This window comes from Acinonyx jubatus, chromosome B1, assembly GCF_027475565.1.
Source record: "Acinonyx jubatus isolate Ajub_Pintada_27869175 chromosome B1, VMU_Ajub_asm_v1.0, whole genome shotgun sequence".
NCBI lineage: Eukaryota > Metazoa > Chordata > Mammalia > Carnivora > Felidae > Acinonyx > Acinonyx jubatus.
Genome location: NC_069382.1, coordinates 14995490 through 15011186, shown reverse-complemented (window position 1 = coordinate 15011186; position 15697 = coordinate 14995490). Strand labels below are relative to the sequence as shown.

General features: G+C 38.3%; 2 protein-coding genes across 10 annotated transcripts in view; both read right to left on the bottom strand.

The window, feature by feature from the left end:
* Positions 1-4577: 4577 nt before the first annotated feature.
* PRIMPOL (primase and DNA directed polymerase) overlaps positions 4578-15697 on the bottom strand; it is a 58131-nt gene continuing 47011 nt past the window's right edge. For 7 of the 9 annotated variants that reach the window (XM_053216281.1, XM_027077098.2, XM_053216278.1 and 4 more), the window contains 5 exons: positions 13713-13802; positions 13527-13635; positions 8748-8830; positions 8621-8667; positions 5522-5879 (listed from right to left, as the gene is read on the bottom strand). In XM_053216281.1, coding sequence (XP_053072256.1) covers positions 5631-5879; positions 8621-8667; positions 8748-8830; positions 13527-13635; positions 13713-13802 — 578 coding nt within the window. In that variant the 3' untranslated portion in view covers positions 5522-5630. Of the gene's footprint in view, positions 5880-8620; positions 8668-8747; positions 8831-13526; positions 13636-13712; positions 13803-15697 lie in introns of all 9 variants that reach the window. The other 2 variants (XM_027077096.2, XM_027077101.2) reach the window with 2 other exon arrangements.
* Positions 9418-13520, bottom strand: LOC128314321 (protein kish-A-like). Its single transcript, XM_053216286.1, has one exon. The coding sequence runs from the start codon at positions 10827-10829 to the stop codon at positions 10602-10604; it is 228 nt and encodes a 75-aa protein (XP_053072261.1). The 5' UTR covers positions 10830-13520; the 3' UTR covers positions 9418-10601.

Below are 15697 nucleotides of genomic sequence, written 5' to 3'. Positions count from 1 at the left end.
CTTGTCTACTTGTTTGGGCTGGTTTGTCACCAAAATTTAGTACTTTGTTCATGGTCCTTTAATTTGATCGCATTAAGTGGCAACAGTGTGATTAGTTATCTTCTCTGGCTAATGTCTTGAGTAACAAGACTTAACACGTTGACACCTGATCAGAGGTGGACAGAAAGCTCTGCCCTGAGTAGCACAGGGAGGTGTTCTAAGACGGGCGCCGAAGACCCTGAACTCCCCTCCTCCACTGGCCACGCGGAGTCTACACCTACATAGAGAGCAGCTCCTCCTGCACCACCGAGGGCTGATGGAACAGCTTCTGCACAATGCTAGAGGGACACCTTCCTCACCCCCAAGTGCTGGCCAGCAGCAGGGAGGAATAGCACTGAGGCCTGCATGCACGCTCGCCAGTCCTGGGGCACAGCAAAAAAAAAAAAAAAAGAAACCCAAAACATCGATTTAAAGGACAAATGGGCTGTAAGCAAAGGAAACGCATTTATTAAGCTTAGCACATCCACCAAGCTGCTGAAGAACTGCTAAAACTCTCTGGGGCCGAGGGGCTGATGGGCACCATTGTTTACTTTCCCTTCCACCTTGATGGCCAGACAGGAGCCGGGCCCAGGCACTCCACTCTTCCGAGGACTGGCCCAGTGAGCCCACAGCGGCTCCAGTGCAGGCCTGCACCTGCCCCAGCCGCCCCACCGGGACCGCCTCAGCCTGGGGCCACTCCAGCCCCAGCCATCTCCCTGGAGAACACGGACACCCTGGCCTGTGCCTACTGCCGCGGTCCTGCCAGGGCACAGGGCACCCCGGGGCCGCCTGGCCAGCCTCCGCTATCCCGCCAAGAACTCTAAATGACTATCGTTTGGAAATAGACTGCTGTGGGGGCACCTGGATGGCTCAGTCGGTTAAACATCCAGACTTCAGCTCAGGGTATGATCTCGTGGTTCGCGAGTTCAAGCCCTGCCGCAAGATCATGACCTGCATCGCATCTGAGCTGTCAGCACGGAGCCTGCTTCAGATCCCGTGTCTGCCTCCCTCTCTGCCCCTCCCCTGCTCGCACTCTCTCTCACAAAAATAAACATTAAAAAATTTTTCAAATAGACTGCTATATATGTAGATCAATACATACAAACCTCACGATAACCACAAACCAAAAACCTCTAAGACAGCGAAAAGAACCTAAACACTAAAGAAAGCCATCAAACCACAAGGGAAGAGATGAAGAGAAAGTCCAGAGAAGCACAAAAACAACCAGAAAACAATTAACAAAATGGCAGTAAGTACATACAGTGTAGCTAAATGGATCATGTATGTGCTTGCCTATACTTCAGACCTAAACACAAAGTGAAGGGACGGAAAAAGATATTCCATGCAAAGGGAATGAAAAGTGATACTTCTATTAACTAAAATGGACTTTAAACAAACTATAACAAAAGGGCATTACATTATGACTCAGAGTCAATACAAGAAGAGGATATATAACATTTATAAACATCTATGTACCCAACCCAGAAGCACCTAAACACATAAAGCAAATGTTAACAAAGGGAGAAATTGACAATATAATAATAGTATGGGACTTTAATACCCCCACTTTAATGGATTGAACAGAAAGAAAACCAATAAGGAAACATTGGCCTTACCATCCTTAAACCAGATGGACTTAATATATACAGAACATTTCATTGCAAAACTATAGAATACACATTCTTTTCAAGTGCTCATGGAGTATTCCCCAAGAAATAAATCAGGGAAACAAATCCTATTAACCATATTCTCTGATTACAACAGTATAAAACTAGAAACAAGTTACAAGAAGAAAACTTGAAAAAATACAAAGAGCATTAAACAGCATGCTACTGAACAATAAAGAAATCAAAGGAAATTAAAAAATACCATGGGACAATAAAAATGGAAACAACTTTCCAAAAATCTGGGACACAACAAAAGCAGTTCTAAGAGGGAATTTCATACGGATACAGGCCTACCTCAAGAAACAAAACTCCCAAGTCATCGAATTTTATACCTAAAGGAACTAGAAAAAGACCAAGCAAAGCCCAAAGTTAGCAGAAGGAAGGAAATAATAAAGAGCAGAAGGAAAAATAAATGAAATAGAGACTAAACCAACAACAACAAAAACAATTTAAAAAGATCAGTGAAAGTGAAGCTGGTTCTTTTAAAAGATAAAATTAATAAATCTCTAGCCAGACTCATTAAGAAAAAGAGAGGGCTCATGAATAAAGTCAGAAATGGAAGAGGAGAGGGTACAACTGACATCATGGAAATTCAAAGGCTCATGAGATTACTATGAATAATTATAGACCAATAAATTGGACAACCTACAAGTGGATAAATTCCTAGAACACCCAATCTTCTAAGACTGAATCACTAAGAAATAGAAAATCTGAATATATCAATTACAAGTAATGAAACAATCAGTAATTTAACACCCCCCCCCAAAAGTCCCAAGACCAAGTGGCTTCACAGGTGAATTCTACCAAACATTTAAAGAAGTAGTACCTGTTCTTCTCAAATTATCCCAAAAACTTGAAGGAATGCTTCCAAATTCATTTTACGAGGCCAGCATAAACTGAGGACCAAAACGAAAGACACCATTAAAAAAAAAAAAGTTATAGGCCAATTTACCTCATGAACATAGATACAAAAGTCTTCAACAAAATATCAAGCCAAATGTAATAATGTATTAAAAGGACCTTTACTAATGATCAAGTGGGTTTTATTCTAGTGATGCAAGGATGGTTCAACATCTGCAAATCAACATGATACACCACGTTAACAAAAGACAAAAATCACATGATTATTTCAATGGATGCAGAAAAAGCATTTGACAAAATTTGACATCCTCAACATACTTCAAGGAACATATCTCAACATAATAAAGGCTATATATAACAAACCCACAGCAAACATATTCAAGAGTGAAATGCCAAAAGCTTTTCCTCTGAGATCAGGAACAACACAAGGATGCCCACTCTCACCTTTTACTCAACATAGTATTAGAATCCTAGCCACAGCAGTTAGGCATGAAAAAGAAATACAAGGCATCCAAGTTGGAAAGGAAGAAGTAAAACGGTCACTATTTGCAGATGACCTAACACTACATAAAGAAAACCCTCAAGACTCCACCAAAAAAACCATTTGAATAAATGAATTCAGTAGAGTTGCGGGATACAAAATTAAGTTTCTGTGCACTAATATTAAGCTATCAGAAATTAAGAAAACAATCCCATTTACAATTGCATCAAATAGAATAAAATACCTGGAAATAAATTTAAGGTGAAAGACCTATAAGACTCTATGAAACACTGATGAAAGAAATTGAAGAGGACACAAATAAATGTAAGGATACCCTTGATCGTGGACTGGAAGAAGTAATATTGTTAAAATGGCCATACTACCCAAAGCCATCTACATATTCAATACAATCCCTATCAACATGCCAATGGCATTTTCACAGAACTAAAATAAAGAATCCTAAAATTAGTATGGAACCGTAAAAAACCTTCAACAGTCGAAGCAGTCTTTAGAGGAAAGAACAAAGCTGACGGGGTCGTGTTCTCTGATTTCAAACTGTACTATAAAAGCTGCAGTAATCAAAACAGTATGGTAATTTCACAGAAACAGAAACATAGATCAATGAAATAGCTCAGAAAAAGACCCATTCACAGTTGCTGTGGCCTCTTCTTTAGTTCAGAAGGGGAAGATAAGGGAGAGTGAGATGGGAAGAAAATATAGGCTATTCAATTAATGTGGTCCATCAATCTATGACAAACGAGGCAACAATATACTAATGGAGAAAGACGGTCTCTTCAATAAATGGTGCTGGGAAAACTGGACAGCTACATGCAAGAGAATGAAGCTAGACCACTATCTCACACCATGTAGAAAAATTCAAAATGGATTAAAGACCTGAACATAAGACGTGAAATCATAAAACTCCCAGAAGAAAACACTGGCAGTTGGCCCTGTGACATCAGCCTTATGAATATTTTTGAACTAGTCTCTTTAGGCAAGGGCAACAAAAGCTTTGAAATAAACAAGTAGGATTGTATCAAACTCAAAAGCTTCCACACAGCCAACAACAAAATGAAAAGGCAACCTACTGAAATGGAGAAAATATCTGCAAGTCATATATCTTACAATACGGGATTGATATCCAAAACATATTAAAAAAACTTATACAACTTAATATAAAAAATTTTTTTGAACGGGCAAGGAATTTCAATAAACATTTTTCCAAAGCAGATATGCACACAGACAACAGACACATGAAAAGATGGTGCAATAGCACACTAGTCCTTAGAGAAATGCAAATCAAAACCACAATGGGTATTACTTCAGACCCATCAGATTGCTATTATGAAAAAGGATAAACAACAAGTGTTGGTGAGGATGTAGAGAAAAGGAAACCCTCATGCACTGTTAGTGGGAATGTAAGTTGGGGCAGCCACTGTGGAAAACAGTATGGAGGTTCCTCAAAAAATTAAAAATAGAAATAGCATGTGATACAATCATTCCACTTCTGGGTATTTACCTGAAGAAAATGAAAACACTAATTCAAAAGAATGTATGTACCTACGTTTATTGAAGCATTATTTATAACAGCTAAGACATGGAAGCAACCTAAGTGTCTACTGATAGATGAATGAAGAAAATGAGGTACACACACATGTACACACACACGCATGCACACTGAAATATCACTCAGCCATAACAAAGAATAAAAACTTGCCATTTGTAACAACATGGATGGAACCAGAGTATATTATGCTAAGTGAAATAAGTCAGACAAAATTCCATATGATTTGACTTTCACGTGGAATCTAAAAATAAAGCAGAACAGACGCGTAGATACAAAAAATTGTTGGTTACCAGAAGGAGGGGTGAAGACGACTAAGAGCTACAAATGTCCAGTTACAAAATAAGTCATGAGGGGGGTGCTTGGTTGGGTCAGTTGGTTGAGTATCTGACTCTTGAAAAATTTCATCTCAGGTCATGACCTCCCGGTTCATGGGATCCAGTCCCACACTGGGCTCTGTGCTGACAGCATGGAGCCTGCTTGGGATATTCATTCTCTCTCTCTCTCTCTCTCTCTCTCTCTCTCTCTCTCTCTCTCTCTCTCTCTCTCTTCCCCTCCAGACTGACTCACTCTCTCAAAATAAATAAACTTAAAAAGTCGTGAGGATGTGATATGCAGTACAGAGAATATAATCAATAATATTGTACTAACTTTGTGTGATAACAGATGGTAACTAGACTTACCATGGGGATCATTTTGTAATGTATAAAGATATCAAATCACTACAATATACACCCGGATATACTGTATGTCAATGATACCTCAATTTAAAAAAACATTTGTAATGAGTTTTAACCTATAAATAAACATGCAAAATTAAGCTGATATGAACATATACCAACTCTGGTCAGTTACGATTTCAAAGTTAATTTTCAATAAAACTGGCTTACTTCAGTAAAAAACAAGAATTGAGAAGCAGAGTGATAAAACTTAGTTGATATAGACGGTTTTAATAAAAACTTACTATAACAATATATTTATGTTACTAAACCGCCTTCAGGCAAAATTACAGCCTACTTATATACCAGTCCAGAGTTAATTACTCTTGCAATACTTGCAAAATTAGTTCATCAGGAATTTCATCCACTCCACTATAATAACTGAGAAGGCCATTCTCTGCAGCTTCTGCTAATTCAGCATCTTCGGTAGCTTCCAAAAAATAAGTATCATCAATGCCATTATCCCAGTCAGCATCAGAAGCTACACCTTTTGACAACATACTAGATGGTGGTTTATGAGGATTCTCGGTTTCACTGTTCATTGTTTCAGTTGCTGTGAACTCTTCTTCCTTTAGTTCAAAGGGGGAAAATAAGGGAGAGGGAGGTAGGAAGAAAGTACAGGCGATTCAATGAGAATATGTGATGATTTCACTAAACAGTCGATTTATGTTAAAGTACTAAGCACAAAACCAGTTCTTGAACAGATACTAAAATAAATATGCTGGATGATACGGTCTTCAATACAGTCGCCATGGGAATGAGTTCATTAATTGAAATGTTGCTGCCACTGTAACTCAGACACTTAACACTCTAAATTTGGAAATGCCCACAATTCCTCTGGTACATTCTTTTCAGTATTCACAGATGGGATTGGAACAATCGGAGATGGAATTTTTTAAAAAGCAGACAGTGCAGCTCAAGCCAAATTAGAAAATACACCTGCTATCTTAAAAGATTTAAAAGATTTGTTATCCTATTTATAAAGAATTTTAAGAATTAACACGAATTTAAAAAACCGCTATAAATAATTGAGACAATTGTCAAGATAGGGCTATACAGATTCGTGTATTAGATAACAGTATTGTTATGTACATTTTCTGAGTTTAAAAATTTTACCATATTTAAGAGTACCCTTATTCTCTAGTAATATACTTAAGTGAAGAGATACAGGGTTTTGATGGCTGCAACTTCCCTTCAAGAGATGTTGTGGACTGTTACCCCAAATTCATAAGTTGAAACCCAAACCCCCAATATCATGGTATTAGGAGGGAGGCCTTTGGGAAGTGATTAAGCACGAGGGCACAGCCCTTATGACTGGGATTAGAAACCATACAAAAGGGACCCCAGAGAGCTCTTTCATTCTGACATGTGAGGACTTGTCGCAGACTCTCAGTCTGGAGTTCTCTCTTGTCCATCAAGAGAGCAGATGAAGAATTGAATATGAGAGAGGCTAATGTCCAGGAGGAGACAAGAGCCCCGAGTAAGGGACCTAGCTCCGTATTTATTAGGATTAGAAGGCTCGCATATGTGATAGACATGCAGAAACAAACAATAATACAGTAACCATTAACTCCTGTGTGAGAGAAAAGGGGTTTTTGAAGATGTGTGGGGTTAGGGTCAAGACAAATCAAAATCTCGACACCAAGCAGACAGCTGTTTACTAAAGGCATCAGGCACCACATCTGTTTATCTTAACTTTTCTAGGGGCTAAGACAGAGCATGCTACCTCAGGGTTAACAAGGTGTTTTTCTCAATAATTAGCCCTGGGTGCTTTCACCCTGTGGCAGCTTTCCACCTCTACCTGTTCTCCTATGCTTTGGTCCTGTGGAAGCGGCTTTCCGCCCTAAGCCTTGTTAACTCTTGGTGCAAGCTCGGAGAATTTTTAAACTTATCCCCCACAAGGATTCAGCGAGGAGGTGGCTCCCTATAACCTAGGAAGCCAACCAGACACCAAATCTGCCAGGGCCTTGACCTTAGACTTCTAGGCCTCCAGAACTGTGAGAAATAAACTTCTGTTGCTGATAAGCCATCCAGTCAGGGGCACCTGGGTGGCTCAGTTGGTTAAGTGTCCAACTCTTGTTTTCAGCTCAGGTCACGATCTCACGGTTTTGTGAGTTCGAGCCCCACGTCGGGCTCTGCTGAGAGCGCAGAGCCTGCTAGGGATTCTCTTTCTCTCTGCCCCTCCCCCACTTGCACTCTCTCTCAAAAATAAATAAAAACTAAACAACAACAAAAAAAAGCCACCCAGCCTGTGGTATTCTTTATAGTAGCCTAAAATGACTAAGACAAAATTCATCAAAAATATGTGTGCATACAGTAGAGGGAGAAACACTAATGTAACCAATATTAACAAAGGGCAACTCTAGGTGAAGAGAGAGTTTGTTGTCCTTGTACAACATTTCTATAGGACAGTTACCAACACTCGGTAACAGAAATACAAATCGTAAATCTGAAAGAAGTTCAACTTCCTTAAGACTAAGAAATGTAAACAAAAACAACTGAAATATCACTTTTGGCCAAATAGGTTGGTAAAGGTCAAAGGTAAAAATAAACAATGTTGGCAAAGGTGTAAACAGGTGCTCTCTTAAATTGTGAAGCCTAATTTTGTATCATTTTTATTGGTACCAACTGGTAATACATACTACTGAAAACATCTGTGATAGCTGAAGTAGGAAAAAAAGCCTCTAACATAGTACGCATACTATGACTTTAAAAATATACACGGGAGCACCATAAATAGAAATTTCTGGAAGATCTATGTTAAAGCACTTACATCTGTTATCTCTGAGTGGTCAAATTATATGTGAGGAGGAGTTTTTCCCCTTTGGCTTTTCATATATTTTCTAATTTTTTCTCAGAGTGAATGTGAATTATTTGGGCAAATAAAGGTTTTTAACAGGAAAATGTTAATTTGGCAATCTAGCAATATCTACCAAAATTAAAAATGTATACACTCTTTGACATAATTTACTTCCAGAAATTCTCCCTACAGAAAGAGTTGTTTAAAGAAACACAAAGATGAGTATTTTGGTACGCTTTGTAAAACGAAACATGAGAAACTTGTTAACTGTCTGGGAGTGGTTGACTAGGTATCTATACAATTTCTTCCGCGGCAGTGACAATGAGGTGCATCCTACCAGGTACGTGCTCACAAGGCACAATCACTACGGCACGCTCCTAAGTGAAAACTAAGTACTGCAGAGTGTGTTTAAAGGCTATGTGGACACGTCTGAACACTACTAATAGCTCATGGATACTGTTGTACCAAGAACTGATTACTAATGAGAAAGAAACTAAAACCTGCACTTACCTCCTTGAGCAGAAACAGGAGACCAACTTCAGCAGGTAATGGAAAACCTGAACAAGAAAAAGAGCAAAACTGTTTTATATAGACCTCCTATTTTCACTTGGTATAAATGTAAAAATTAACAACTCACAGTCCGATTTGAAGTTTTCTGCTTTACATACAGGGTCATGACATTTTTGATACCAAACTTCATTTTTCAGATCAACCAAAATCCTTTATATTGAAAAAACCAGAAAGGAAAAAGAGTTACAACTTGATTCCCAGACTGGATGGAAAACAAAATTCATCTACATGCTGCTTACCAGAGATGTGCCTAACTAAGACTTAAAGATGCAGACAAGGTACAAAGTAGAAGCACTGAAATAAATATACACCACCCAAAAGAAAACTGTGGTTGTCAAAGATAGCATGCAAAATGGACTTTAGGGGGAAAATATATGTATATCTATATACATATCGATACATATACAATATATGTATCGATATGTATATACATTATCTATACGTATATCTATAGACAAAAGTTCTTCCAGGAAGACCTAATTCTCAACCTGTACCCACCAAATAAAAAAGCTTCAAAAATGCATAAGCAAAACTGATGGAACTCCAAGGATAAACAAATCTCCCATAAATCAAGATTGTAAAAAACATTGTTTTAGTATTTGATACAAATAGGCACAAAAAATTCAGAAAGGATATAGAAAATTTGAATGACATAAATTAAAAAGCAATTACCAAGTTTGATGTAATAGGCATACATGACTATTGTTTCAGATAGTTGGAAGTTCTTTACACTCACATATAAAACAATTACAGGGGCATCTGGGTGGCTCAGTTGGTTAAGCGTCCAATCTTGGTTTTGGCCCAGGTCATGATCTCACAGTTTGTGAGTTCTAGCTCCACATCGGGCTCTGCGCGGTCCAGTGTGGAGCCTGCTTGGGATTCTGTCCCTCCCTCTCTCTCTGCCCCTCCCACATGCTCTCTAAATAAATAAATAAACTTAAACACAAAACAATGATAAAAACTGACTGTGCCAGGTATCATGTTAAATTCACTGAATTTAAAAAAAAGTATTCATACAACACATCTCTGACCACAAAGCAAACTGTTTAGAAATAAATATTAGAAAAATAGCTAATAGAAACACGTAACTTGGAAATGAAAAACTTTTTTTTTTATCATTCTGAATTGTTCTATTTTGTTCTTTTCACTCTAAGAATGTAGTCTTATTCAGAGAATGACAGCTGGTCAATTTATTCGTAAGATATTTATCCATACTTATCTAGAGTTTTCAGAGGCTACTGGACCAGTCAGCTATTCTAAACTTTTATGTTAACTATGGACATTTTCCCAATACTACTCTTAAGTTATATCTCATTTACCTTCTTCCTTAAGAAATGCACAGGCTTGTTTTAAATACTTGAAACGTCTGTAATACACTATAGAGTTTGCTTAGAGGCACTCTGTTAATGCTCTGGCGTGGCCAGAGGAAAAGCAAGCATTATTAAATATGAATGCAATCCTTACCAACACAAATTGAACCTTTTTTTTCTCAATAAAAAAGCTAGCCCAGAAAAGTGTCTCATCCCATAAAGATTTATCATTTCCAAATCATAGTGAAGGGAAGTAAATTGATTTCCCAATTTTGTTTTCTATTCTGTGTCTCAGAGATGCCTCACTAAAAACTGGTATCTGACAGAGTAACATTTGCAGAATGTAATATTGTAGTGACACCGCTCACATTGATTGTTAGACATATTAAACTCTGCGTATTAAATGGTTACACCCTGTTTATAGAGAACATTGGTCCAATAACAAAAATAGAGAACAGCAGCTGGAAATTTATCTCATTCAGTGTTCAGAGATAAAAGAGTTAACTATTCATTATGTTCTATAGGTAAGTCCTTTTTTCATACGGAAATCTGCTGGCAATTAAATTATGATATTTTTCCCAGCTACTGTATGAAGAAAATGCCGAAGGCCATCATGTACAGCACACTGTGACGTAAGGACTCTTCCGTTCACCAATTCTGGCGCACTTCCAAAATATACCCAACAATCCAGTCTTATTTCTGTCTAGGAGGCCGGGTGCCAAGGATAGGATATAAGCACAGGTACATATAAGCAGCAAGATTGCAGTCAACAGACTCTGGAAACCGAAAACGGTATACATAGTGAGGCCACTGAAGCCCCAGCCACATCTGAAAAACATTTCTAAATAACCAATTACTCAAGGAAAAATCATGATGGAAATTAGAAAATGGAACTGAATGCAATTGAAAATATGTATTAAAATATGTGAAATAGAGCTAAAACGATCTTTAGAAAAAGCTTATTTACATAAAAGAATAGCTGAAGACCAATAAGTAACTAACGTGGGAAATGAACAATAGAATAAACTCTAATAAAATAAAAGGCAAGAAGTAAGCAAAAATTTAAATGTTTGTTTATTTTGAGAGCAAGTTCCACACTGTTTATTTTGGAGCAGGCTCCACGCTCTCAGCACAGAGCCAGACCCAGGGGTCAAACTCATGAACCATGAGATCATGACCCGAGCTGAAATCAAGAATCGGATGCTTAACCGGTTGACTGAGGCACTGAGGTGCCTCAAGAAGCCAAAATGTAAAAGAATCAACAAGGCCAAAATGTGAAGACTAATACAATTCTTGCCAGATTGATCAAAAAATAAATAAAGTAAAGACATAAGTGTTACTCAAAATTTAGTGCAGCTATAACTACAAATGTAGAATATACTAAAAATTTAAGAATATTATGAACAATTTCTGACAGTAACATTAAGCATTTTGGTAAAATAGACAAAGTACTAGATAAAAAGACACCCAACTAAGCAAACTCAAAAAGTTATGAAGAACCTGAACAATCCTAATAAACGCATTAATGCTGCAGTTCCCAAACTTCACATCAAGCTGTCCCAGGGTCATGAAGAATATTTACATGTTCCTAAGGGCAACTGTGATACTTGACATCCGTCATGCGCCCTGCAAACGACTTGCTTACGGTTCACAGGCTCAGAACTGTAACAGCCTTCATTCCTTTCGGTCCTGTCCTGTCTTTGCAGAGCTGAGGTTTTTGGCGGTGACTGGGATAAAAAGGACCACTAACCTCAATGCGGAATAAGACAGAACCGTGGGGGTGACAGTGTCCAGTCTAATTCCAAGGTTTACGAGGTTATGTGATGCTCAGAACGACACATAGGCCATTAATAAGTGTCCGTATTTGAGAATTAGTCAAAAGGGGGGGCGCCTGGGTGGCTGTGTTGGTTGAGCGTTCGACTCTTCATTTTGGCTCATGTCATGATCTCATAGTTCATGGGATTAAGCCATGCGTCGGGCTCTGTGAGGACAGCACGGAGTCTGCTAGGGATTCTCTCTCTCCTTCTCTCTCAAAGTAAATAAACAATATTTAAAAAGGGGGAGGGCACATGGGTGGCTCAGTCAGTTAAGCGTCCGACTCTTAATTTCAGCTCAGATCTTGATCTTGCGGTTCTTGAGTTCCAGCCCCACGTCGGGCTCCGTGCTGTCAGTGTGGAGCCTGCTTGGGATTCCTTCTCTCCCTGTCTGCCCCTCCCCAACTCGCATGCTCTCTCTCAAAAAGATAAACTTTAAAATAAAAAATAAAACTAAAATTAAAAAATTCTTTAAAAAAAAAAAGACGATCATCTTATGATAATGATTTACTGGTAAACTTATATATCCATAGAGTAAAACATTAGAAAGATATACCAAAATTATGACCCCAGTTATCACTGGTTCTGGGCCTATGGGTAATCTTTTCTTTGAGCTATTCTACGTGATAGCTTTTGTGTATTGAGCATATAATTTTTGAAATGTTATTTTTTTTTTAACTGGGTTAACCTACATATGTAAGTATAGCACTGAGTCATGCTACCCAATGTATTCGCTAGCTTCCTAGCAGAACTTCACAGTCTTTTCTCATGTCTGGCACACGTGCTATTTACACTTGATACACAGAAGTCTCAGCTTTGTGTTAAATATAAAACACAGCAAAACTTCCCATATCATAACCAGCAACTGCTGGGTTTCTGTCTTATCCCTATTCTAACCATACCTTTGTATTATCTAAATTTTTTTTTTTTAAGTTTATATATTTTGAGCGAGAGAGACGGAGACAGAGAGAGACAGAGAGCATGCACAAGTGGGGGAGGAACAAAGAGAGACAGAGAATCCCAAGCAGGGTCCTCATTATCAGTGTAGGGCCCAATGCGGGGCTCAAACTAACGAACCGCAAGATCGTGACCTGAGCTGAAATCGTGAGATGCTGAACCAACAGACACCCAGGTGCCCCTGTATTATCTAAAATTCTATTTCTGGTTTCACTTCATCCTTCACTCCCTCTCCTTTTGCCAGGGGGATTTTACAGAAAACTCCTAAAACAGGGCCTGGTGCATACAGCAAGCATTCAATAAATATTTGTTCCTCTCAATATCATTGTCTTGAACATGTTAACCTTAATTCCAACTGTTAGCACCGAAGAGTTTCCTTTTCACCCAAGTTTGCTTGATTTCAATTTACTCCATATAACATGTCAAGGACCAATGGCAACAGACAAGGGAGAGATACTTCCTTCCTCCTGTCTACTGCCTCTAATTTCTTTCTAGCCCCACTCAATTCTACCTTACTCTTCTCAAGATTATACTATCTAATGGATTATTTTACCAAATAAAGTACAGATGAAAATGACATGTGCTAAGGTGATAATTAAGTTGGTCAAATTAAATATTTTCAAACATAAACCAAATACAGTATCTGATGTAACTACATTCATTATAAGAACAAAATCATGTTTATATTCTCAACTGTAAAAATTATAAAAATTTAAAATGTAATGTTGGTTAAATACATGGAACTCAATAAACAACATTACCTACATGATATTATTGCTCTTGTGCGCTCTTCTGATGTTTTCACACCAGCGATATTTACAAATATCATACACCAGTAACTCTTCTGGGAAAAAGTAGCTCCAACGCCGAATTCCTAAAATGCAAATAATGTTTCTGAAGCTATTATAACTCCATCATATTACAGTGAATAAGGAATAAGATTATCTTTACCTCCTTGAATGCCATTTTTATTCACCAAAGAAAGAACAAATTGATCAATTTCAGGGTAGGGCGAACAATGAAAACCCTCAATGTTTTCTGCTGCAACAGAGAGAAAAATTCATTACAATTAAAGTGGCTAAAAAGCTGAAGAGTTAAATTTTAAGTTGTTCTTTAGTACAATTACACGTTTTGGAAACTCTCCAGGTCCCTCCCCCCGTCCCCCCATTTCTCCATTTGTCTTTTAGCCAGTCATGGGTTCTGGCTTATCCTACAAGTAAGTAATATTCAAACCTTTCAATTAAGTCCAATGTTAACTAATTTTCACAAGAAGCACCTATAATCATTCTGATTGCTTTCTTCATTCTTATAAAGAGAAAAGTAACCCCTTACACCCCGGAGCTGGCCTACTCCTATCAGCTCGGCCTTGGTGTTGTGACAAACAGGCTGGGCACACACGGCTCAGCCCTGTATTTTCCTGCTGATGAGTAACCATTTCACAGAATTTCAACATCACATAAGGTCACTCTGTGGCCAAGATGATTCAAGACAAAAATAAGAGCGCTCTGCAATCACAAACAAAACATGAACTATTTCCAAACCACAAAAATGACTAAACGCCGCCCATCTTATTCATAACGGGGGCTGCTTTGCCAATTCTAGCTTTAGTCCCACTGTAGTCTGCCTTCCTTCTAGATAAACTTTATGAAGATAGTCAAGCGCAGAATTGTCTCCGACAGTACCCAGCTGAAAACAAATCCACGCTGCCTTGGACACTCCTCAAAACACCCAACTCAAGCCTGAATCCTAGAAGTCGTTTCTAACACCCTTTTACTGAGCTGCCCCCACAGATCCCGGTGGTACGTGTTTTCCACACATAACACACGCCACTGGTTCACTGCAGGTGTGGTCTCCCGGGACCTTTAGCCGTAGGGCTCTGACAATTTGGTTCTATCTTGTATCTAAGAATCTACTGGGATAATTTACAATCATTTACTTAAAATCTCACTTCATTTTTAAACACAGAATTACCTACTTTTCTTAAAATAAAGCCTATATTGGGGCGCCGGGGTGGGTCAGTCGGTTGAGTGTCTGACTCTTGATGTTGGCTCAGGTCATAATCCCAGGGTCATGGAATCAAGCCCTGAGCCAGGCTCTGCTCTGAAAGTGAAGGCTGATTACAGACTTTCTCCCTCTCTCTCCCTCTGCCCCTCTCCCCCCACTGTGTTCTGTCTCTAAATAAATAAATAGGGGCACCTGGGTGGCTCAGTCGGTTAAGCGACAGACTCTCAGGTGTTCACTCTCTCCCTCCCTCCCATTCTCAAAATAAATACACTTTTTTAAAAAAAGTGTGCAAATAAACAAACAATGCCTATATTTCACTTACAAAAATAATATACATAATTGGAGAAACTTTGGAAAATACATTAAAGCAGAAATGAGAGAAATAAACTCCAAATCAGTACCTAGAAATAACTGTTAAACAAGAAGAAAATAAGCATAAGAAAATGTTATCCATGTTTTTAATGAAGCTGTAATCATACCTCCCAATTTCAGAGTCTACTTTTTTTCTTATAAATGGACATTTCCCATGTTATATTGGTTTTTATAAATTTTATAAATTGGTTATAGAGTATGTTATAGGATATAACCAATGCCATTTTGTTTTACATTTAGATTTGTTTCCAGTTTTTCACTGCTATAAATAATGATAATCCAAAATGCATTTACAAAATTGTTTATGGGAGAATATACGAAATCCTAGAAAAAAACCTCTATGTTTTTCAATATAAAAATGAAGGACATGCGTGAAAACCATGCAGCCATTACAAGAACAGGGAAATGCAAGGGAAATCTCCACGGGGTTCCATGGAAACTGATGGTGGCTACCCATCTTTGGTTGTGGACAGAAGGGAAGAGGACTTTTAGGTTTTTCTTTTTTTTCTTTTTATTTTTGAGACAGTGTGAGCAGAGGAGGGGCAGTGAGAGGGAGACAC